General features: G+C 57.4%; 1 protein-coding gene and 1 non-coding gene across 4 annotated transcripts; both read right to left on the bottom strand.

Moving 5' to 3' along the window:
• Positions 1-2,690: 2,690 nt before the first annotated feature.
• Positions 2,691-13,382, bottom strand: CERCAM (cerebral endothelial cell adhesion molecule). 3 transcript variants are annotated; one of them, XM_042913835.1, is made up of 14 exons: positions 13,162-13,328; positions 12,745-12,877; positions 11,643-11,753; positions 11,351-11,468; positions 10,195-10,329; positions 9,887-10,091; positions 7,819-7,938; positions 7,407-7,483; positions 7,196-7,302; positions 6,244-6,376; positions 4,521-4,648; positions 4,177-4,380; positions 3,529-3,784; positions 2,691-3,224 (listed from the first exon to the last, which is right to left on the bottom strand). In XM_042913835.1, exons 1-13 carry the CDS (start codon positions 13,235-13,237, stop codon positions 3,529-3,531), a joined length of 1,803 nt encoding a protein of 600 aa, XP_042769769.1. In that variant the 5' UTR covers positions 13,238-13,328; the 3' UTR covers positions 2,691-3,224. The 3 variants fall into 3 exon arrangements, with proteins under 3 accessions (XP_042769769.1, XP_042769771.1, XP_042769770.1); XM_042913836.1 differs by lacking the exon at positions 2,691-3,224 and adding an exon at positions 3,271-3,422; XM_042913837.1 differs by lacking the exon at positions 12,745-12,877 and having other exon boundaries at positions 13,162-13,382.
• An 8,188-nt stretch (positions 13,383-21,570) lies between these two features.
• On the bottom strand, positions 21,571-21,787 carry LOC122205757. Its single transcript, XR_006196248.1, has one exon. It is a non-coding gene; the product is annotated as a small nucleolar RNA U3 (small nucleolar RNA).
• Positions 21,788-24,336: the final 2,549 nt, after the last annotated feature.

Below are 24,336 nucleotides of genomic sequence, written 5' to 3'. Positions count from 1 at the left end.
AGCGCTGTCCACGCCCTGCAGTGATGATGTTGCTGGTCTTGCCATGCCTGGACCCGAGGCGCTCCATGGCTTCCACGACATCTGTGCCCTCTTTCACCCTGCCAAAGACCACCTGCTTGCCATCCCAGCTGGGCAGTGCAGATGAAAACCTGGGGACCAGTTGTGCTGGGCCCAGCATTTGCCATGGGAGAGATGTCAGGAATACATTCTCATCATCAAATTTCTCCCTGTAGGTGGACGTTCCCCAGTCCTCAGAGCGTGCAAGTTTTCTGCTGTCTTGGGAACTTCTACAAACAGCTTGAAGGAGGTGCGGCCCAAGGGCTCAAGAGCACAGTGGGCTTGACCATGGCTAGGCAGCACAGGGAGGCTCTGGGTGTCCGTATCTGCAACCTCCTATCCTGCCTTAGAAATTCTGTTGGTTCTGCCTTATTACCACCCCACTGCTAGAGAACACCCCGGGCTGATGCATCGTTGTATTGCAATGGGTTCCTGGCTCCCTGGGCCCACCTACAGTTTATTCTCAGTACAGTAGCCAAGGTGATCATGTTAAAATAAGTTAGACTGTGTCGTTTCTTTCTTTTTTTTTTTTTAAAGAAGATTTTTTTTTTTTAAAGTTTATTTATTTTGTGAGAGAGAGGCAGAGAGATAGAATCCCAAGCAGGCGCCACATTGTCAGCACGGAGCCTGACGCAGGGCTCGAACCCACAAACTTCAAGATCATGATCTGAGCTGAAATCAAGAGTTGGACGCTCAACTGACTAAGCCACCCAGGCGCCCCAGACCATGTCATTTGTTGGCCTCAAACCCTCTGGGGGCTCCCGGTTCCAGAGTAAAAGCCAGAAGGACCTCCAAGGCCGTCCTTGCTCTGGCTCTGACTTTGGCTCTATCATCTCCAGGCTCTGGCTCCTTCTTGCGCAGTCTGCTCCAGGCACGCTGGCTTCCTTGCTGTCTTTTAAACCTGCCAGTCCTGCTCCTGCCTCAGGGCCTTTGCACATGCTGTTCCCCTAGTCTGAAATGGGCTTCTTTCAGATATCCTCACAGCTTGCCCCCTCACCTCTGAGCCTTTGGTCAAATGTGAACTTCTCAGACCATACCTTTTTTTTTTTTTTTTTTTTTAGTATATGTGCTGCCGAAGCGAGCACTTTTTTTTTTTTTTTTAATGCTTGTTTATTTTTAAGGGAGAGAGACAGAGAGTGAGCGGGGGAGGGGCAGAAAGAGAGGGAGATACAGAATCCAAAGCAGGTTGCAGGCTCCAGGCTCTGAGTTGTCAGCACAGAGCCGCTGCGGGGCTCAAACCCACAAACTGCGAGATCGTGCCCTGAGCTGAAGGACGCTCAAATCGACTGAGCCACCCAGGCGCCCCGTTCGCAGACCATACTTGATGTCTCCTTCCTCATTTTGCTCTACCACTCTCTGATATTTATTTATTTATTTTTGTCTATCTCCCTCCTAGAATGTCAGCTGCACCAGGTCAGGGATTTTTTGGTTACTTTTATTCACTGCTGTACCCCTAATGCCTAAACCTGGCCCATAAGAGGGGCTCTATAAATGATTATTTTAATGAGCGAAGGGGACACCTCAAGCCTGGAGGGGAAAAGTGACTTGCCAAGGTCATAGTCATCTGAAATCAACGGCTTTCACTCTTGGAACAAAGCACCAATCCTATAGCTTTCACCCAAAGTCCTTCTCACAGACATTCCAGGTCCTGGGACCGAAGCCAGGCCAGCCGGCTGGATATCCCAGCCAGGGTAGAACCTAAGACAGCCCAGCTCCAGGGGGCGCCTGTCCGACTCTGCCAGGGCCCTGGTGCTTCCACGACCAAGTCGAGGAGCTGCCAGGGGAGAGGGGCTCCCCTGACAAAGGAAACCTAGGCATGCCAGTGCCAGTCTTGTGCTGGTGGAGGCCAAGGCAGCCACGGCCAAGGCGAGGAGCCACCGCCCTATGCCCTCCAGCTGCCTGAGTGCAGGCACTGGAGACGGCCGCTGGGCCCAGAAGCCCGACCCTGTGAAGGGCAGGTGGAGAGGGAGGAAGGCCAGCAGTTCTAAGCAGAAGAGCAGAAGACGCGGAGCTGCTGTGCGTAGCCCGGCAGCACAGGGAGGCGATTCCAAGTGCCCCAGGCTCCCTTCCCCATTGCTGGCTCCGCCCCAGCAGAGGGCGCCCCTGGCCCACAAGGTCCACATTCTGCTTTCTTTCGCCCTCTGGCGGCCACGCTGGTTAGGGCCAGAGGGGAGTCTTGGATCGTTCCCACCTCTCCCAGGGGAAGGGTGGCAACTGCACTGGTGAAGATTCAAAGGGAAGGAGGCTCAGCAGCCCCGGCTCTGGGCGCACCGCCCCCCCCCCCCCCGCCCCCCGACCAGCAGGGTGAGGCCAGTGGTGCCCACGACAGCCCCAAAGGGTGAGCATTCACTGTGGGCCGGGCCGGGCCATTCCATACCCACCCAGCCACGACACTTCTCTTCCATGTCCATTTCACCACCAGACTAAGACCCAGGGAGGGATGGCATCCACACCAGATCACCAGGCAAGGAGATGGTCATGCCCAGTCAGCCTGACTCCTCCTCCAGGCTGCCCTCCTCTCTCTGCTTCTCCAACTGCTCAGCCATGACACCTCCATATGGGAACCCTTGGTGGGAACCCTTCCCTCCCAGACCTCGTGACACACAAAGAGGCTCATCCAGGAGTTAGACATATAAAGTGCACATACCAGCTGGCTTTTATTGAGGGCCTACCATGTGCTGGGCACCAAGTCTGCAAGGGCCCTCCTCTCACCCACCCTGTACTTCCCACTGGCCAGGGGAGAGGGTGGGCCCAGGCAGGTGAGACCCAGGCGTCGAGTGGGGAGGGGACTGAGGTGGAGGTAGAAGATGGCAGAGGGGCCCCAGCAGTTGGGTCTGCGGGGAAGGCAGGGCTCCTGGTGTCGGCCCAGTTTGGAACTGAAGGCTGGGGAGCCCCCCACCTTCCCCCCCACCCCGGATCCTGAGTCAGGAGGGTGAGAGGAGCCCTGCCCTTTTGCTACATGAACTTCGGGGAAGGGGACCCATCTCTGAGTGGTTTCTCCCCACGTAAGGTGGGGCCAGAGGGCAGAGTGGCCATGCCTAAGGTGACAGTCGGGTCTCTATGGGGTCTGTGGCTTCTGGTGGCGGCTCCTGCCAGTGATCTCCAGGTCCGCTCCCTGGCCAGCTGCAGCCTGCTCCTGAGAGCTCTTCTGGAGTCACTGCCTGGACCTGGTGGGACAGAAGAGGCGAGAAGAGAGAAAGAGAAAGAACGGGAGTGGGATATGCAGAGGCAGAGACAGGAGAAGACACAGAGAAGGTCCGAGAGACAGAGACAGGCAGGGAGAGAAAGCTTGAGGTGGACACAGAAACGCAGGGTGCCACACGCAGAGACAGAGCCGCAGGGAGGGAGGGAGGGGAGAAGGCAGGCTGAGAAGGGGAACACAGAGACCCAGATGCAGTCAGCCTGCGGGGGAGAGAAAACCGAGGCACAGCGGAGTGGGGGGGGGGGGGCTCTTCCCAGCCCCGCCCTCACCTAGAGCTCGTCCCGGGGGTGGTGGGGGTGGAGACTGTGCCCGCTGCTGCCAGCCAGGTCCAGGGGGGGGCCACGCAGCGTCTTGTGAGAGCCACTCCAGCTGATGATGCGGCCGCTGTCATCGTCCCAGGGTGAGGATGTCTCCGTGTCGCTGAGCCACTCGGCGTCCCCTGCGTAGTGGGTGGGAGCAGCGAGCAGGGGCCGCGCAGAGAAGGCACGCAGGTCCCGTGGCCAGAAGTGCGCCTTGTACTGCTCACTGTGAGGCCGGGGGAAGGCTCAGGAGGGCTGAGGTGGGGCCCTGCCTGGAGCCCGGGCACCTCACCTGCCCGAAGCCCCTCACTGCCCTCCCCCTCAAGACCTCACGACAAACTCCAGAAGCGGAGTTTCTGTCATCTCCATTTTCCAGACGGGGAAACTGAGGCTCAGAACAGAGAAGTGGCTTGACTAAAAACCACACGGCAGCACAGGGTTTACACCTCGGTTGGTCTGACTCCAAAGCTAGGCTGGGCTACTCCTCGGTGACCTCGCATTAGTGACTCAGCCTCGCCAGCCTCAGTCTCCCCAGCTGCCCAGCGAGGGGACTTCATGCTTGTGGAGGTCGGCTCCCCGGGGTCAGGTGACCCTGCCCTGCCCCCACCGGAGACTCACTTGGGGTGCTGGTCAAACATGATGGGTAGGAACTCGTCCACAGGCAGCATTCGGCGCAGGGGCTGGGAGGCCAGCAGCTTGCGAGCACCCGCCAGGCTCAAGACATACGCCAGCGTCCAGTAGGAGTACCCGGCCACCACCAGGTGTGGCAGCCCCCCCACGGCTGCCTCTTCCTCAGGGTTCACCTGCTTCCGGCCCAGGTAGCTATGGGCGACACCAAGGGGCCCGGGAGTCACTGTAGGTCCTAGGGTGTCAGAGGACCCCTTCCCCAGTTGCATCCCACAGGCCAGGCTCGGTGGGGAGGCCGTCCCTCTCCCCTGCCCCTGGAGGCGCAGGCTGCCTACATCAGGTCCCACAGGAGCTTCTCTGCCTCCACCTCCTCCATAAGCCGCTCCAGTCGCCCCCTGAAGTTGCTCTCAAAGCGCACATCGTCCTCAAACACTAGGACCTGGGCCAGGCCCCTGGCAGCCACCTGTGGTGTGGGGGAAGGGGACACAACACAGGGGGATGGCTCTTTAGATTCAGGCTGTCCCCTTCCACCTGCCTGACAATGACTGACTCTCCCTGGCCTGAGTTATATGCCAAAGGTTCAGCCCTGGCCATGTCAGTCAGCTGCTCCAAAGCCTGCTGGGGCTCCCACCTCCTGGGGACTGAAATTCCAACATCTCGCTCTGGCATTCAAGGCCCCCCAGGCCCCCTCCCCTGAGGTAGAATCTTCAAGTAGAATCATGACAGCCGTCATAACCTTTGCTGTATTCACAGAGCGCTGCCATACCCCAGGGGCCACAGAACTACTGCTTATCCCAGGGACCCTCGAGAGGCAGGACACAAGACATCCCTGTACTGTAGTAAGGAGACGGAGACACAGGGAGGTACGACCACTTGTCCAAGGACACAGCCCATAGCAGAACTGGGATCTGAACCTTCATCTACCGGACTCCAGGCCCAGTTCCTCACCAGGCCTTCTGGACTTTTCTGAAGAAAGACCCTACCCCCCACGATCCCTAAGAAAAAGTACTTTTTGTAACTTCTGGAAATGTGAAAAGAACATGAAATCAGCACGGTCAACGGTGAAATAGAAATCACGTTCAGAGACAGTCTCTGTTCGGAGACAGAGGGAGACAAACAGAAATATGAGCTCACATGCACATATTTCGGCTGCAGTAGAAAATAAAAACAAGAAGCGGGCCTGGGTGCTGCCTCCTGGAGGGGGCACCGTCCCCTTGCAGGGCCAGTCCCCTCGTCCCTCCTCAGTGGCCAGGCAGTGACCTCTCACTGGTGCCCATACCGGCAGCCCTAAGCTGAGTCCTCCTGGCCAAGTCCCAGGCCTTTCTTCTTCCCACTTCTGAACATACAGTTCCTTCCTGCCTCAGGGCCTTTGCTCCACTGTTTTCCTCTGCCCAGAAGGCTCTTCTCACTGCCCTTCAATGCCACCCTGACCCCACATCAGTCCAGGAATCTAGGCTGGTCCACACTCTAGGACAAGCCTGTACATCTACCCTCCATGGCAAGCTTCGTTCTTCCTCGGTTTCTGTGCCCTCCCGTGGTCCCTGAGCCCCAAGAGAACCAGAAAGGCTTTTTTTTTTTTTTTTTTGGTTTGTCTCTGTATTCTCAGAGCAGAATATCTCCTAGCACACAGGAGGTGCTCAACGGAGATGACAGAATGAATAAGATACAGGGATGAACACAGTTTAAAGCTGCAGGCCAGGTCTTGGGGCGCCTGGGTGGCTCAATCGGTTAAGCGTCAGACTTCAGCTCAGGTCATGATCTTACGGTTCGTGAGCTCAAGCCCTGCGTCAGGCTCTGTGCTGACAGCTCAGAGCCTGGAGCCTATTTTGGATTCTGTGTCTCTCTCTCTCTCTCTGCCCCTTGCCCACTCACGCTCTGTCTCTCTCTCTCAAAAATAAATAAACATTAAAAAAAAATTAAAAACAAAAAAGCTGCCGGCCAGGTTTTTAAAAATATATGAATTCACCCACGGATTCCCTTGGGTGCTGAGCACAGAGCAGTGAGTAGGGTGGCCCCGCTCTGCCCGTGGGGGGTGTGGGCCAAAAGGGGGTTCCTCACCTCCTCCCAGATGGAGTAGTGGCTGAGGAAGCAGCCCACCTCGCCCTTGGTCAGTGTGCGGCCTGAGTAGGGGTCCTGGTAGCCGGGGAGTAGGTCCACGCCGAGGCTCCTCATGATACTGCTGTTGAGTGTCCTGAGGGAGACGGGACTAATGGGGTACGGGGTGCCTGCCAGGGACCCATCCAGGGGCGCCTCGCCTGTGCCTGTTGGGGGCACCCTGGAGTTTAGTTTGAAGGAGATGTCAGCCTTGTTACTGCTTCATGTGGCCTGAAGCTGTCAGTAGATGTTCCCCAGAGTGAATGTGGGGAACACGGTATCTACCCCTTGGGCAGACGCCCAGGGAAAAGACGGACATCCCGCCATGTGAAGGGCGGGGGGTGGGGGTGGGGGTGTAAGTGGCAAACAGCAGTGGGCAAGTGCAGCCGTGTGACCTCTGGTTTCCCAGGGCCACATGACTGGCCCGCTCCCACCCCCACCCATCAGGGACCTAAGTCCAAGATGGAAAAGAATAAGCCTGATAATAATAAAGACGCCTAACTTTTGGAATACTTACTATGCGTCAGGCCCTGTGCAAAATCCTCACTGAGCCCTTACAAGTCCTAAAAGGGAGACACAATCGTCTGCCATTCACACAGCAGGGCTGAGAGGTGGCGGTAACTTGCCAGAGGTCACCCAGCTGGCAAGTGACAGAGCTGGAGCGCAAGCCTCAGGGCTCCAGATTCTGGGCCTTAACCACCGTACTCTCCTCCCTCCAGTAGGCTGAAGGAGGCCATCCTGTCCTGTCGGGGTCTGCCCTGGGATTCTCTATGACACAATGACTCAGGCCCTGTGTGAGTACCTCCTGGAACAGCTAACACTCAATTCGTTTGTCTGCTCTCCCCATTCCTAGGGGGCTCCAAGGGACCACACTGCTCCCTCAGCTGCCCAGGGCCCCACCCCCAGGGAGACTCACCGGCCATCCACGGCATCCACCACGCGTCCGGATATCTCCATCTCCCAGAGCGAGCTTAGCATGCGTTCCCGGCGGTCGGGCCGGCGGGCCAGGCTGATGACAAAGACCTGGAGGAGGAAGGGGAGGTGGGTGCAGAGTCGGGGGTGGGTGCAGAGGGAGGGGAGAGCCCACCCACCTCTTCACCCTGCTCCTGTGGGCTGAGGGGACTTACCTCATCAAACCCCATTTTGCTGGGTTTCTTTGGGGGCCGGGACACGTGAGCTGAGGCCCGCATGGGGGGCCCGTCCACTGCAGAAGAAAAGTACCCCCTAATCATGAATCCCTACTGGCTCTTGTCAGCAGTGACCCTGGAGTCCTAGCCCCCCACTTCATTTTTGCCCCCTCGGCAGAACACCCAGCAGGAAGAGCCCTCAGAGATCATAGAATTCACCTGCCTTCATTGTAGAGATGGGGACAATGAGGCCCAGCGGGGAAAAGGACTTGCCCAGAGACGAGGAATGAATTAGAGGTAAGGCTGAGGCCCCGAGCCCACTGCCCAGTCAGGTCCAGGGCCTGGGAGAAGGGGCACAGGGGGTGGCAGGGAACAGTGGCAGCCGGCTAGCACCCCATCTCCCAGCCCTCACCTAGCGCCTCCAAGATCAGGTGGATGAAGTTGACCTTCTCGTCCTCCAGCCCCTGGTGGGATTTCACAGGCACGTTCATGTACCCATAACGGTGCTCGTTGCACACGTGGACCGTGACTCCTGTGGAGAGAGGCTGGGTGGGTGCTGCAGGAGGGGCAGGGCTCTCAGAACCCAAAGCACGTGTCTTCTTGGGGACTCAGTGTCCCAACCGTGGGGCTGGAGGGAGAAAGGGCTTTACTCAAACAGTATCTAAGGGACCCTTCTGCTGAGATGGTTTATTCATTCAACAGATGTGTCTAGAGTACCAGCTGGGTGCTGGGGGATGGTGGTGAGCATCCTGGGGAGGGAGGAGCAGACAAACTCCCACCTGACCACAGCCATCGGGCCAGGCCAGCCCCACCCGCTAAAGCTCCCCCACCTATGCCCGTCCCTGCTGCCCCGCCTGGATCCAGCACCATCACCTTGCGCCCAGACCCCTCTAAGCAACCCCACACCTCCTGCCCCGCCCGCGCTGCCCTCCACCTTTTCTATTTCTTCAATATTTGTCACCTTTATTGTAATTACTCATTTCCCTTTTATTCTTATGGACTGCGAACTCTTCAGCGACAGGCGCACAGTATTTACTTAAAAGTCAACCCCATGCCCAGCAGGGAGCACAGAGCCTGGTCCAGAGCAGGGACTCAGTAGCTGGGCGCCAGAAGCCTGAATGATACAGACAAAACCCCATTACAAAATTCCTTCCAGCGGCTGCCCCTTGAAACAGCGGCAGCCTTGGAAAAGCAAGGGAACACTTCCGCTTCTTCTCACAGATTCTCCATGACTCTGTTTTTCCTTCGCTCACTTTTTGCACTTGGTAAGATTTCCTGTCTTGCCTGTCTGCAACGGACTCCACCAATACCCCTTGCATGAAAAAGCCAATTACCACGCTTTCCCCTCTGGCCACTGTTGGCAGCCCGCTTGCTCACGTACGGCACTTCTGGATTAGATGGTCACTTCTCATTCTCCCCGAATTAGTCTCTTCTTAAGATTCTCTTTTCAACACTGGTGTCTCCGTCTCACTCCCATCTCTGACTCTTTCTCAGGACTGGATTTAGCCCAATTCAGCCCAAACACCCTCCAGTAATTTCCATTTTAAAAATAATGCCAACATCAGAGTGTTCCTGGCTGCCCAATGTTCTCAGGCTAAAGACCAGATGCTTGCTGGTCAGGTCCACATAGGCTGGCCCCTGCCTCAGCCTGTACCATGTCTCCCTCACTTATTGGGTTCCTGTCACCTGCCTTCTTACGTTCCCTGCTACCACAGGGCCTTTGCACTTGCCGGTCCCATTGCCTGAAATGCTCTTTCTTGCTCTTTTTTAAAAAAAAAATTTTTTTTAACGTTTATTTATTTTTGAGACAGAGAGAGACAGAGCATGAATGGGGGAGGGGCAGAGAGAGAGGGAGACACAGAATCGGAAGCAGGCTCCAGGCTCTGAGCCATCAGCCCAGAGCCTGACGCGGGGCTTGAACTCACGGACCGTGAGATCGTGACCTGAGCCGAAGTCGGAGGCTTAACCGACTGAGCCACCCAGGCGCCCCGCTCTTTCTTGCTCTTATTGATGCTTTCCCATATTTTAGATCTCAGCCTCAAAGTTCATACCCTCCAGGAAGCCTTCCCTGACCAGATCTATTCTGGTCTAAGCTCCCTGAGCACCTAGAATCAAGAAACATTCCTTCCTGTCATGGCTGTGATTGCACATTGATTTGTGAGCTCCTTGGACTGACTGGACTGGAGGTTCCAGGAGGGCAGAGGCTGCCTGAGTTTACTCACCACTGTCTCCCCAGTGCCTGGCACATGGTAGGTGCTCCATAAACATTTGCCTAATGAAACAATGCATGAAAGGGCCAGGAATCCAGAAGAAGGACATCTAGCCTACTGGCACAGCGGGCTCAAGAAAGGCTACGACCTGGACCAACAAGAGTTTAACAGGATGAATTGGAGACTGGAGAAGGGTGTGCAAAGCAGAGGGAACAGCACGTGCAAAGGCCCAGAGGCCTCCAGGAATGCTCACAGAGAGCTGGCCCTCACCAGCAGCCTGGCAGGAGTAGGCGAAGACGATGATATCGTCGAAAGGCCAGGTGTAGTTGGGGTGAGGGGGGTAGAAGGCGAGTTGGGCTGCTCCCTCAGCCCGCAAGGATACCAGGAAGGTGGAATGGACCATGGGGACACGGAAGCAGCCCCGGCGTTGGCGGTTCTTGGTGGGGAAGTAGTCGGCTGTGCGGCGGTAATAGCCCTGGGGAAAAGGGTTGCTCTGAGCTATGACAGCGGCCCGTCCTCCCCAGAGCACTGCTCCCCCGCCATGGCCCACAGACCTGAGGCCTCCATCGCAGCCTTACCTGGGGGGTGATCCCACACCAGAAATTGGAGTAGTAGGTCTGGGAGTCCAGCATGGGGGCCACCACGGGCAGCCGCTGCTCTATCAGAAGCCTCAGTGTCTGGTTGTTGGTCAGAATGTTGTCTGTATCTGCGAACTTTTGGGAGGTGGCTGTCACAGGTCCCAGCCTTGTCTGGGCTACACCCCCAAGGATTCACTGAGTGGGATCCCTCTGGATTGCCAGAGACCCCACATATCTCCTGGGATCCGAAGGGTTTCCGTTAGAAAGTTCGAACCTATAAACAAGGTAAGTTTGTTTCTGGACCAAGGATCTAGTCTGGAGCACTGGTTCATGGATTGGGTCCAGGGGTTAAACCTGAGTTGCTGATCTAAGAACTTTACTTAAACATTTTTTAATGTTTATTTATATTTTTGAGAGAGAGGGGAGTGCCTGGGTGGCTCAGTCGGTTGCATGTCTGGCTCTTGGTTTCAGCTCAGGTCATGATCTCATGATTTTATGGGTTCAAGCCCCGCATTGGGCTCTGCGCTGGCAGCATGGAGCCTGCTTGGGATTCTCTCCCTCTCTCTCTATCTGCCCTTCCCCCACTCACACTGTCTCTATCTCTCTCAAAAATAAATAAACTTAGAAAAAAATATATTTTTGAGAGAGAAAGAGCATGAGCAGGGGAGGGACAGAGAGAGACAGAAACAGAATCTGAAGCAGGCTTCAGGCTCTCAGCTGTCGAAAGGGGCTCATCAGCTCAGAACCTGATGCAGGGTTCGAACTCCCAAACTGTGAGATCATGACCTGAGCCAAAGTGAGACGCTTAACTCACTGAGCCACCCAGGTGCCCCGTGAGAACTTTATTTTAGATCTGCTTAGGGAGTAGAGTCAAAGACCTACTCTGAGTTCTAGTGCAGGGAACCAGGCTCAGTTTATACTCTGGGCTCTAGGAATCTAGGCTCAGTATATACCCTGCAATCTGTCTCAGGGATCCAGGCTTAGTAGCTAATGTGAACTCAAACATGGGGATCCAAGCTCAATCTCTGGTCTGGGTTCTGACCCAGGTTGCTAGCTGGAGGGTCCAGCCTACAGGTTTGTGAAGTCACAGCAAGATGTCTATCAGGGACTGATACCGCCGCCTGAGGGAAACTCCATCGTAGCCAGGCTTTCTTACCAGGATGTAGTCAGCCCCCCAGTCCCTGGCAAAGGTCAGGGCTTCCTGTTTCAACTCCATCAGAAACTGGTGCCTTTCTTTGGTCCAGTGCTTGGGACCCTCTTCATCTGGGTAGGACCTGAGAGGGTAAAGAGACGAGATGTTCCCCTGGGGCAGGTACATGTGGTCCTCGTCTCTGCAGAGCAGCGGACAGAGCCCTGGCCTGAAGGCTGTGGCTTGGGGCTGTCCCTTTTCCTCTCTAGGTTATAGCTATTGCCCATCTCCCCAAGAACCTTGCCCCTGAGATCACCACCTGGGCGCCCCCTCAGGCCTCCAGACCACGGCTGCATAGTCATCACCCACAGCGGCTAGCCACTCCTGCAGCATCTGTGTGGTGTTGTCCGTGTTGTGGTCCGTGGCACACCTGGGGACACGGGAGGAAGAAGGGTGAGGGGGCAGAGCCACGGAGGAGCCAAACCCCGAGGCAGCCGTGACCCCTGGAGCACCAGCACCTGTGAGGCTAGACCCTTGGGTGCTGCAGCGGAAGGAGGTGTGCTACAGAGTAAGGCAAGCAGCCGGGTCCCAGTCACAGGCCTGTGACCCACTGCGGGACCTCAGGCAGGTCCCATCGGTCCCTGGGCTTCACTTTCTGCCTCTGTAACTGTAAGCTGTCCTGCGTGGCTCATGGGCTGAGACGACAGGACACGAATGCATTTGAAAGAAAAAGTACCTCGACTCTGAGGAACACACCTGCCAGGTGCCCCCGATACCTTCCGCCCTCGCCAGGAGACAGGTCAGTCCCTTCCCCCTCTCAGGACTGAACAGAAGAGCTGCTGCCTCCCCTGCCCGAAAGCTGTAATAAGGACCAAGCCATACTCTGAACATCCCCTGAGAAGGGCTGATGGGACGGAGCTCCCTTACCACAGAGCACAACCTGTCCTCTGTGGAAGGGACTCCCAGGACAGAGGGGGACGCAGAGGGCTCAGCCAAGACCCCAGGTTTTAGGTGATGCTGCCCCTTTAAGCCAGTTCCCCAGAAGTGAGGACTAACTACGTGTCACGTCTTGGCGGGGTGGGAACTAACTAACTCCCAAACTGTGGTCATTGTGGGCCGCCTCCCCAGGCCACGCTCCACCCCAAGCCCAACTTTGGTGTGTTGTGGGGGGTAGTTTGTCATTTCTCTCGGTGTATCCCCAACCTCAGCTTGGGACTCCTCCCTGTTCTGGCTTCCACGGACTGTGGCCTCTGATTCCAGCGCCCTGTGGGGACGGCTGGGGGAGAGATTCTAGGGAAGGGGCTCTGCCCTCGGATGGCAGGACCCACACCCTCCACAGAGAGGCTGGGACCAGCCCAGAGAAGGAGCAGTTCTGACCCCTCTGCAGAGCAGCATGGAACCAGACTGATAAGCACCCTCACCTGCTCCCCAGGATCCCCCAGTCCTGCTGATCTCTGCCACGTGGGGACCCAGGGAAGGCCAGCTGTTCCTGTCTGCTCCACTCCAGGTCAAGCCAGTCACAGGGCCCACGGGGCTTGAGTTTGGGCTCTGAAGCTAGGGCAAGAGGACCCCACTTAAACCCAGAGGAGGTCCCCATTGGAGGAGTAGGGGCCGGGGTGAGTGCTTCGGGGTCAACCTAAGTCCTCAGAGGTCAGTCCGCAGAGCCAAGGGGATAAGGGGTTCTTTCCAGGGGCTGGCGACTGCGGAGGGCCTGTCTGCCAGGGGAGGGGCCTGTCTGGGTGGTGTCTGGACGAGCAGACGAGCCCATCTGGGGTGGAGGCTGCCCGTGGGACCCGGGGGTACATGCCCAGAGGGTGCCAATGCCCAGTCTCTCTCACCAGAGGGCCAGCCTGGCCCGGGGGTAGTCCAGCCGCTCCAGCGCGCCCAGGTAGTGGGGCAGTGAGTGCTCGGCATTGCGGGCCAGGATGGTAAGGACCACGGCGGGCAGCGGTGGCTCCACGACTCCCGCAGCCTGGAGCCTCGCCCCCAGCAGGAGCAGCAGCTGGAGCAGCGGGGCGGCGGGGGCGGCGCGCATGGCGGGCGCTCGGGCGGCGGCGGCAGCTGCGGCGGCAGCGGCCCCCGGGGCTCTGGCCCGGCCGAGGGGAGTGGGCGGTGCGGCCGGGCCGGGGCGGGGCCCGGGGCCGGGGCGGGGCCGAGGCGGCCGGAGAGGGTGGGGGGAGCGTACCCCCGAAGAGTGGGCTCCCCCTCCCACCCGCTACGCGCCGATTCTCAAGTGCCCTCTCCTCCGCCAGGGGCAGCGGAGGACCAGGGCCCGGAGACCCGCCCCACTCGCGACCCAGGGGCAGCGCCCTCCCGGCTGGGCGCCGGCGGGGGGGAAGGGAGGCAGAGGGGAGGGTCCCGGGGGACGGCATCCGAGCCGCCCCGGTGCCTGAGAACGCCCCACTCCGAAGCCCGGAGCGTTCAGCCCCCGGAATCCGGCTCCACTGAGCGTCCGGCGCCCCTGAGTCCGGAATCCCTGGCCACCCATCCGCCCCTTGGACCCCAGTCGCAGCCCCGCGGGGCGGGACCAACCGGCGGCGGCCCTAGCCGGGCTCCCCGGTTCCCGCCCCGCCCCCGCCCCCGCCCCCGCCCCCGGGCGCCCTCTGGCGGGCCCATGAGGAACTTCTCAGACCTGCGCGGCGACTCCGGCTTGGGGGGCGGGGCGGGGCGGGGGTCCCCCGGCCCTGGGCGCGCCATCCAGCTGCGTTCCGAGCGCTGCGTCTTCCACGCGTCGTCGTCCTCGCCTCCGCCGCCAGCGCCGGCGGTGCTCCGGCCCTTTAAGAGAGCAAAGCCACTCAGGCTACGTGTAGAGCTAGGGGGAACTCCAGAGCCCGCACCTTGACCCAGCCACGTACAAAGCAGGAGGTATAGCCTCCCCTGGGGCAGAGTCGGGGTCCTGAGGCCCCAGCTGAGATGGGAAGGGGGCTCCAGCTTCTCCTAGGAGAGGGCAGGAAAGGGAGGGGCCTGAAGGCACCAGCGGCAGGTTCCAGCTCAGTATCACTTTCTCAGGTTCAACTCTGGTCCTCTTCTGGGTGGGTTTGCAAGGAATGAATGCACTCCAAGCTTCTCTTGGCATGGAGCCTGGCCCCGGAAGAACTGCTGGGGCTGAAAGACAGCACTGGAGAAGCAGCCAAGCTCCCCTTCCATTCACCGCCCCCTCCCCACCGTAAAGGCCTACTTTCCTATGGCTCCTTTGGGTCTCCCTTCAGTCTCTTTCCAGGGTCAGGGAAGAGGGCTAAGCCTATACACACTAACTCTGCTGAGAGGGGAAGGGTGGGGAACCAGCAAGGAATGGACTTGCCTGAAGATGGGGCAACCTGTGGGGGCATTGAACCCTGGAGTCCTGGTCTCCAGCCCCACCCACTCCAAAGCTTCTAGGTGGCTAGTGGTCCTACAATGAAAGGTCTGAGGTCCTCTGGGAGAGTCCCTTCCCTTGCATGGTAGCCTCTGGCCAGAAGGCACTCCCAGCCCCAGAATGGGGATTCCCTTTCTAAAAGGAAGCAGTGTGCCCCTCCTCTCCCATCCTGGAGTCATCCCAGAGCCTCTGTCCATCCTGCTGGTCACAGGGGTTTCCAAATTCTTCTCCAGCCTCAACTCCTCCTCCTCAATTCTCCTCCTTCTCCTCTGAATGTATTGACCCCTCCCATTGTCCCTTTCCTCTCTCCCCAGTCCATCAAGTGATCCAGCCTGTCACTGACTCCCTTGCCTGTGGGTTCTCCCATCAACCCTGCCTGGGAAAACCGTATAACCATCTTGCTTTTTGGCATGTTGGGGCTACTGCAGACAGGATTTCCACTCTCCACTGGACTCTGACCAGGCCCAATGGGCCGTTTCCCCTGTGCTGCTCCTGCCTCCTCTCCTCAGTGGCATGTCACAGCTTCTGCAATCTCTGCTCCAGGAGGATCTCCCTGATACTTTTTGGAGAAAAGAGAAGCCCTCAACTGGGAGCTCTCATTTCCAGCCTGCAAACCTCCATCCCCTTCCCCCAAGCCTACCGCAGCTCTCACTGCCTGGTACCACAGGAAGAGGTACCCCCTCCTCAGGATGGAAAGGCCCCTAAGCTCTAAATGCCCTTGCCCTTCCTGGAATCATCAGCCTCCCTCTCTTCTGGGTGCTTCCTTTGACATTCCAAAGGACTTGAATCTCCCCCAGTTTAAAACAGGAAAACACCAAGCTGTTTGCGGGCCCCCAGCCACAGTCTTATCTTTCTCTCTCCCTCCAAACCCCTTGAACTAGGATCTGTGCTTTGCTCCAAGGGTCCCTTCCTCATCTCCGTTCCACCAAACGGCTCCTGCCAAGACCAGAGTCCTCCTGGCCACTCCCCACAAAGGATATTACCTCCTCAACCAAGAAGAGGGTTCTCTTCAGCAGCTGACCACGTGGGCCACTCTGTCTTTCTGGAAAACCGCAAGTGTCTCCACTACCCATTTGGACCCACATTCTGTGTGTGTGTGTGTGTGTGTGTGTGTGTGTGTGTGTGTGTGTGTGTTAAATTAAACTCTACACTCAGGGGTAGGGCTCAGCCTTACAACCTTGAGATCAAGAGTCACATGTTCTGCCGACTGAGCCAGCCAAGTGCCCCAAGATTCCATTTGCTCAAAACAGAACCCTACCCTTTCCCCCCAACATCTCCCCCTCTGGTGGCCTCCCCAGTTTAGAGAATGGCACCTCTGCCACCTGGTCCCTCAAGCTGGAGAGCTGGGTGTCACTGATGCCGCATCCCTCTTTCAACCTCATCCTGGCAAAACCACCTCCTCAATATCCCTGGCACTTGGCCACCTCTTTCCTTCTGCTCTGCCGCTCGACCGGTGTACCAGTACCACTCACCTGGCCCACAGCATCTCCCAGAGACCTGCCCCCCACACTTTCTCCCTAGAAACCATTCTGCCCTCAGCCACTCTTTCTAAATGCCCTGGGTTAACACCCTTCAGGGACTGCGCACTGCCCTCACTATAGGGCTCAAACCCCTCACAGAGCAGCGAGGCCCTGCGTGGCCTATGTGACACTTCTCTGACTCCTCTGACCTCCCCTCTCCTCTAACCTGCTCAAGCCGATTTGGACTATGTACAGTTTTCCCGAACACTCCATGCTTTAGGACTGTCCCACATCCTTTTGTTTGTTTGTTTTTTCTCCGCCTGAACTTCTATAGGCCCTCCTGTCTCAGCCTTCAACTAACTTCCTCTGGAAAACCTTCCCCATGTCATGTCTGGGGGACTTACCCTGCCATGGCACCCTATATAATCCCATTCATTCAGCAAGTATTTATGGAGCACATAGTGCCTAAGACAATCTCTGCTTCTAGGGTGCTCGCATTCTGGTGAGGGCACAGACAGGAAACAAACTGATAAACCAATAGTTTCAAAGAATAGTAGTGCTATGAACAAAATAAAACCAGTTCATAAGAACGGAGAGTAGCTCAATGTTGGGGGGCAACATTGAGGTTATTTCAGGGCACAAGGGGAGCCTGCTAAGGGCAGTTCTAGCAGAAGAGTGTTCCACCTGGAGGGGACAGGTTGGGCCAAGATCCTGCGGTGAGAACAAGCAAGGAGGCCAGTGGTTGGAGCCCAGGGAGCAAGGGAGTATGGGAAGAGGTGAGGACCACCCAGGGCCTTAAAGCTGCATCAGGATTTTGGATGTGTTTTAAGTGCAACAGGAGGACGCTTGGGAGTGCCTGGGGGGCTCAGTACGTTGAGTATCCAAGTTTGGCTCAGGTCATGATATCACAGTTCCTGAGTTCGAGTCCCGCATCGGACTCTGTGCTGACCCCTCGGAGCCTGGACCCTGCTTCAGATTCTGTGTCTCCCTCTCTCTCTCTGCCCCTCCTCCACTCGCACTGTCTCTCTCTCTTAAAAATAAACACTAAAAAAAAAAAAAAAAAAAAAAAAAGGGAAGACATTGGAGAGGGTAAGCAGAGAAGTGATGTGATAATGCCTTAAAAAATTGCTCTGGCTGCCACGCAGAGGGTGGGCCAGGGGGGCAAGGAGGGAAGGAGGAGATCACATTCAGAGAGACAGATGACAGTGGGCAGAGAGCAGACGCACTATGGAGGCAGAGCCCCTGCCTTGTGGGATTCCGTGCGGGAGACAGAGTGAGGAATCTGGGTGACTCTGGGCTGGTGGGCTAGTTACTGAACGGGGAAGACCTGAGATGAAGCTGGTGGACGGTGACTCGAGGTCTGTCTGGACCTTATTTCGAGCTGCCTTTTAGACTCCCGGGTGGGAAGATCACATTCCAGACCCTCCTGGCTGTCAGTTCTGAGGCGGGGACCCGTCCATCTCGTTTACCATTTTATCCCCAGCCCTAGAGCAGGGCCAGCCGGACCTAAGGTGGGCTCTCAGTAGAAATATGGTGGGTCACGGACTGAGGTGGGCTAATCATGCACCTGTACTTCCACTAATTTTTTTTTTTTTGCCCCCAGATAGAATAACAGGACATACTCTGCAGAGGTAATAGCGGGCCAGATCCACAGAAATGCTAAAGCAGTGGTTGTCGGAGCATGGTCCCCAGACCAGCCAGCATCAGCCGCACCTGGACATTGTTACAAATGCAAATTCCTGGGCCCCTCCCCACACCCACAGAGTCAGAAACTGTGGGAGCGGACGTTAAAGCCACAAGGCTGCCGGGCGGTTTTGACGCGGGCTAAACTTTGAAGCTGCTGTTCTATGGGGCCTATGGCCTCATTCTCGGGGTCATGTAGACTCTATGCCTGGGAAAACAAAACAAAACAAAACAAAAGATGGTTTGGGCCCTTCTTGCTGAATAGGTCCAGACCACCCTGGGCCGACATTTAACTGGGCTCTGGGCTACCCCGGCCCCACCCGGACTCCCAGAATCCTCACACCCATCCCTCAGCCGTTGTGGTTCTGGGCAGGGCCAGGTGGTGGCGCCAGCGCCTTAGGCTTCAGTCTGGCTTTGGGAGCTAGAGACCCCGGAAGAATTGTCCCCCTCCCCTGCGCCTTCTTCCCCGCTGGGAGCCTCTGCTCCAAGGCCTGTCTGCTGGCAAAGGCTTTGCAGGATGGCCTTCATCAGGGAGAGGGGCGCTGAGGCTGGCACACCCAAGGTAGGGGCCGACCCCCTCTTCCTGCAGGTTAGGAAGGTGGGCTAGAGAAGCCCCCTTGGTCAGAAAGAAACTAGGGGTGTCTGGCCTGTGGACTTGGGGGTCAGAAGCCCAGGCAGGTGGCTCCGGTCCAGTGGACTCTGGTTACACCCGTGTTAACCCTCCGCCTACCCTGCCCAACCTCATGTGAGGTCTCAGGTGTTTCTTCCCTGCCAATGGGGGGGGGCAGCCTGGGGGAACCCCGGGGCCCAGACAGAGCCTCAAGGTTGGGGGTCCTCACAGCCTGGCAGCCAAGCAAGCTAGGAACAGGGGCCCAGGGCAGAGAGGTTGCTTGGATGGAGCTCTTACCAGCTGCCAGCTTCACGTCTCCTGGGTTGGGGGCTCTCTGGGCCCCTGTCCTGCTTTGTGGCCAAAGGAGCCCAGCATCCTGGCCAGAGGAGGGGCCCATGCCCTGCTTCTGGTCCTGGGTGCAGCTCGGTAGACAGGAGTCCAGGAGACCCGCCTGTGCTCCTTCCTAGCTCAGTTCCGAGCCCGGTTCCAAGAGGACCCAGGGCTGAGTGCAGGCTCGACCCCCATCGGCTCCCCTGCCCCTCATCTTTCCTCTTTGAGGGGAGACTGAGACCCCTTGCCCAGCTGGAGTCACTCTGCCCATTCTGCTTAGACCTAGCATACCTTGGCCTCTGCTCCAAGAATCCGCCCACACCCTCTCATCTCCAGGGGTCCCACCCAACGCCCACACCCACTCCAGAGGACCACCCTCTCCCTCTTGGCCATGCCCTCATCTCCCAGGACCCCAGATGTGGAGCTGTCCTCCTCTGAGGCTCTGCCTCTGTCCTCAGGAAGCTGGGGCTAGGCCAGCTGTTTTCCCCGGGTAGCCAGCTGTTTTGCCCATCAGGAAGCAGCTCTGCGAAAATTGTTGCTGTGGCTGGGGCTGCAGCGTGGCAGCCCCACTGGGCCAGGGCCTGGGAGCTGTTAACTCCTCTGGGCCCAGCCAGCTCCTTCCTACATCCACCACCCCAGCCCCCCACCCCGCGGGAGTAGCCTGTTGCAAGACTTCCAGAGACCCCCCAAGAAGACCAAGCCTTGCTATGCCCACCCCCTCAACAGCTGCTAACCTGACATCCCCTCCTCTCATCGGAGCCTTGTCCTCAGGTGACCCCAGGTGAGAGGAAGTTTCAAAGGGACAAATTTGTTCAGAACAATAACAATAGCAATAAGAATAATAATAGCTATCATTCACTGCTGTGTGCCAGGCATTGTGCTAAGTACTTTCAACGTATTATCTAGTTTAATTTTCACCACATCCCTGTGACGTCGGGAATGTTTTCATTTTACAGATGAGGAAACTGAGGCATGGCCAGTGTAAGTTGCTTGCCCGAGCCCAAGCAGAATTGGCGTTTGAAACTGGTCTGCCTGCCGCTATCCGGCCGGTCCTGGCGGTTCTGGAATGGCTGTTGCTGTTGCTATTTAAGTTTCTCCCTGAGCTCCTTGCCCGCCACACTCCCCCCGACCCCACCAGGAAAGGTATCTGGGTATCGGTAGCACCATCTGTGAAATGGGATCACTGACGGGCGGAGTCACCACCAGCTCCCGGAGCCATGCCAGGCTCTGTGCTCAATACCTTCCAAGTATTTATTAGTAGATCATTCCTCTGGGTGGCTGCGGGTCAGCCTGGGCTAGAATCCCGGCTTTGCTATTCTTGGCATCCTGGCTTTGGGCAAGTGACTTTACATCTCAGTGTCACGGTCCAAAACTGGAAAATGGACGTGAGAACAATATTCTGTGTCTTTGATTTTGTTGTCAAAGGATGGTGATAATGCAGGTGAGGTGGTTAGCCCAGCACCCAACCCAGAGAGGGGTGGGAAGTATCACCCCTTACTGTTGTGACTGCTAACCATAATCTGGAAGGATCTGAGTGGCCCACCTAGCACTGTGCACCCCCACACCCAGTATGGAGCTGGCACATAAGGCTCTGGACCCTGGTCTGTGGAACCTCCATGGGGACAGCAGGCTGCAAGGGAGATACAACTTGCCCAAGATCACAATTACTGGGGTAAAGCTGTGGGGATCCCAAGGCCTCCTGCACTTAACTCCTGCACCCCTGTGGCCTTCCTTCCTGTGGCCCGAACCTGGTCTGGTGGGAGGGGGAGAAGGGACAAGGGAACAGGGACAATCCCAGGGCTGAGACAGCCCAGAAGGTGACTGGGCCATGGCTGGGTGGGATCTCAGGGTCTGGGAACGACCCCTCAGGATGCAGTGACCCGTGCTGTCCCCCTTTGTCCTCTCCCCCCCTGCCCACCATGGGTCAGCTCCCTGGTCCCAGCCTAGACATCTGGAACTGGGGCAGACAAAGGACCGCGAAGAGGGACAATAACCTTCTGTCCATTTTCAGATGCCGGGCCGGGCCTGGCCAGGGCTGGGGGCCGGAGCCCCGGCGAGGCGGTGCCAGGCCCCCCGCGGGCAGCGGACAATGTTGGCAGTGATGGAGAGGAGGCATTTCAAAGCGTTTTGTTCCCGCTGACCCCCTCCCCTCCACATCTCGCCCCAGCTCGGGGTGAGGCCCCAGCCCCACCCCCAGCCACCCAGGCCCCTGCTCCTGGCGGCTTGGGGACCGGCCACATTCTTGACCTCAGGGGAAAAGTTTAGACTCTTGCGCCCTGGGCAACAATAACAGTGTCACAGAACTGATTTAGGGGGAGCACTTACCATCACAAAGCAGCAGACAAAGAGCCAGGGCTGAGAACGCGACGGCTTCTGCGCCTACTCCTCCAAGCACTGCTACTTCTCTCCTGGGCTCTGCCTGGACCAGACTGGGTGCCAGGGTGCTGGACCCAGGGGGCTCCCCAGAGGAGGGCCTGAGCTGGGGAGGGAGCAAAGGAGAAGGGATGGGGATTCCACTGTGGATGGGGGGGCGCCTGGAGCTCCTTCCTGCTCTGCCACCAATTTGCAGGTGACCCTGAGCAAGTCCTTCCCCATTCGGGGCCTCAGTTTCCCCATCTGTAATGAGGAGGCTAAACTATAAGGCCCAAAGTATGAGGCTCTTATCTTACGAACAGACGGATTTCCATGATGATGGTGGTGATAGTGAGAAGTATTCACCACTTTATTCTGGGCATTTCACAGCAGGTGCCAGGCATGGTGATCACTAACCCCTTTCTGGATTTCATTTTTTTTTTTTTAAATGACAGAGACCACTCAGTGACATCCTCTCTCTCCTGCTCTCCCAAAGGAAGAGAAGGACAATTATCGATGGCAAGTGGCAGGTGCAGAAGCAACACCAAGAGCTGGTTTCACATCCAGGAGAGAAGGCTGCCTCCTGCTTCTCTTGTGTTTTCTGGGGTTCCAGAAACTGGAGAAACTGAAACTGTCAATGACAGAGGATAGAAATGACCCCTGGAAACGGTCTTTTTATCACCTTTGATCGCTTAATACTCAGCAACCTCATAAAACAGGTGCATCATTAACTCCTGTTTACAGCTGATAGCTGATGCTCAGAGAGGCTGAGCCACTTGTCCAGGGCCACACAGCTTTGAGTCTGTGGAGCTGAGACACCAGGCAGGACCGGCTCACTTCTGATTACACCGCAGTGGGAAGGAGAGTGGCAATGAGGCAGCTGGACCCTGGGGAGTTCTGGGTGGGAGGGCCTCTCCTCCCAGGCCAGAAGGCTATGAATAAATAAATGTCTGATTACCCCCAGGGGGGATTCCACCCTTGGAGCAGGTGCTTTTAAAAACGAGATTGATTCTTGTCTGTGAATAGAGGTTGGCCTGGGCAGACACCCAGATGCAGGGGATTGGACGAAATGACCTCTGATGGAGACCTCCTAAGAATAAGAAGCAGGATAGAACATTTAAGGGCCCCTGGCTCTGGAGCCAGGTTATGGGTTCCAATCCCCACTCTGATTTTTCCTGGTAGTGTGTCCATGGACGAGTTACTTCAACATTCTGTGCCTCGGGTTTCCAACCTGTAAAAGTGAACTCACCTTGTAGGAGTGTGGTGACCATTCAGTGAGGTACACAGAAGTCCTTAGAACAGTGCCTGACTCAGTGAGGGCTGCCTGTTTCTATTCAGTAAGATCCTTGCAGCCAAGTCCCATAGCCAGGGCACCTCAAGGAGGGCACTGCTAGGACCCTGTGGCAGTCGGTCAGCTGTTGACCTTGCTTTCCAGGAAGTGGTTGGATTTTGATTACAGCATGAGGGACTATGGTTAGACACTGCGAGCAAAGGGGACCTGTTCTCGGGATCTCTAAGGCAAAGACCAACCGTGGCATTCCAGGGGCAATCAGAGGAGATTGTGACAGGGGTGGCCCAGTCCTGGGCATGGTGCCTGGCCTGGGAGAGGACAGGAAAGGGAAGGAAGCCCTGGGAGGTGCTGTTCAGAGTCTGCTCCTCTCCACCCCTGAAATCCAGAGGGACCAAGCCGTACTCGGAAAGTGAAGGAGAGGTGGCCAAGCGTGGTGCCCAGGGTACCACCAGTACTGCCCTCGGGGTGCTAAGGGAGCCTGGTGGGTTTGAGTCCCAGCTCTGCCAACTTGGCTGTGTCACCCAGGATGAGTTGCTGCCCCTCTCTGAGCTCATTCCAGAGTCTTTTAGAATCGAAGTGATCAAAGGAGACCATCACAGGAGCCTCTGTGATTCCACAAGTCTAATCGAAAGATTGGCTTGGAGCCCAGGAGTCCTGCTCCCCAGACTCTAGCCCCTCCTGTCTCTCCATCCTCAGACTTCACCTCCAGCCTCTACAACCATCCTTCCCTTCAGCTCCCCTCACCCAAGTGCCAGAGACGCACGCACCACAGAGGGTGGTGAGATGCACCACAGAGGGCGAGGAAAATGTCACAGATTCTTGGGGGGTGGGGGATGGTCCTAGCCTCCCCCTCCCTCACTTTCTGGTCATGGGGCCAGAGGAGAACTCACCTGGGCAGAGCATCTTGGGGTCCCCTCGGCCCGGGAGGCAGATGGCACTGCTGGGGCCGTCTCTGGCACAAAGTGACTTCCCACCCAATTCCTGCTGCTGAGAAGGGCTGGTCAAGCAGGACTTCAGGTGCCAGACTGCCCTTCCCAGGCACAGATTTTCCTGGCATCTGCCGGGCAGTAAGGACACTGGCTGGGGGTTGGGCAGTGGCGCAGGGAAAGATTCTGATGAAGGTGTCTCTTGGGGGGCTTGTCCACAGACCCTAAACCCACTTCCTTTCTGGATGCTGTGGGCCAGGGGTCCAGGAAGCCATGGGCTCTCAGGAGCAGGAGAGGGCTGATCGGGAGAGGCTGAGATGAACCTGGGCCCCTGCCCCATCCTACCCCACCCCAAAGAGGCCAGCAGGGCCCAGGCTGAGGTGTTTGCTTTTCCTGTCTCTACACTGACTCCATTCAGAGCAGACTTTCTCCACCCCCCGGCCAGCGGCCAGCAAGCCAGGGCACCAGGGAGAGAGATCACCACCCCCACCCTCCTTCCTTTGCACCCCCCAAATGCCATCTTCACTTCAGGGAAACGGCAGCTTCGAGGGCTTCCTAGTTTTTGAAGGAGGGCACTGCAGAAGTAGGGGGGTTGGGGAAGAGGGGGCCCACCCCAAAGGAGAAGAGGAACAGAGTACTCTGGAAGGGACTGGTCGAAGAACAAGAACGGCCTCCTAATGGAGGAGGCCTCAGGCAGAGGTGGGGCGGGAGGGGCACAATATGGGGAGCTACAGGCAGACTGGCCCAGGAGGCAGGAAGCGCCTTTACAGGCTGAGCCAGAGCCTCAGGCCTGGCTCCGTGCCACCAAGGCCCACAAGGCCTGAGGCCGACCCTGAGGCTGGGAGCTCCAGACTCCCACCTGAAACCCCCGGGACAGGGGCCCAGGCCAGGCTGTGACCTGGTCTGGGGCCAGGGGAAGGAGGAGGGTGAAAAGTTTCCCCAAGTCAGAAGGCCACGGGGGAGGCGTCTCAGGGGGTCCTGCTCTTTGCTCTCTCTGACTGTCACG

This window comes from Panthera leo, chromosome D4, assembly GCF_018350215.1.
Source record: "Panthera leo isolate Ple1 chromosome D4, P.leo_Ple1_pat1.1, whole genome shotgun sequence".
In the NCBI taxonomy this organism is placed as follows: Eukaryota; Metazoa; Chordata; class Mammalia; order Carnivora; family Felidae; genus Panthera; species Panthera leo.
This window is presented reverse-complemented; position numbering and strand designations above follow the sequence as displayed.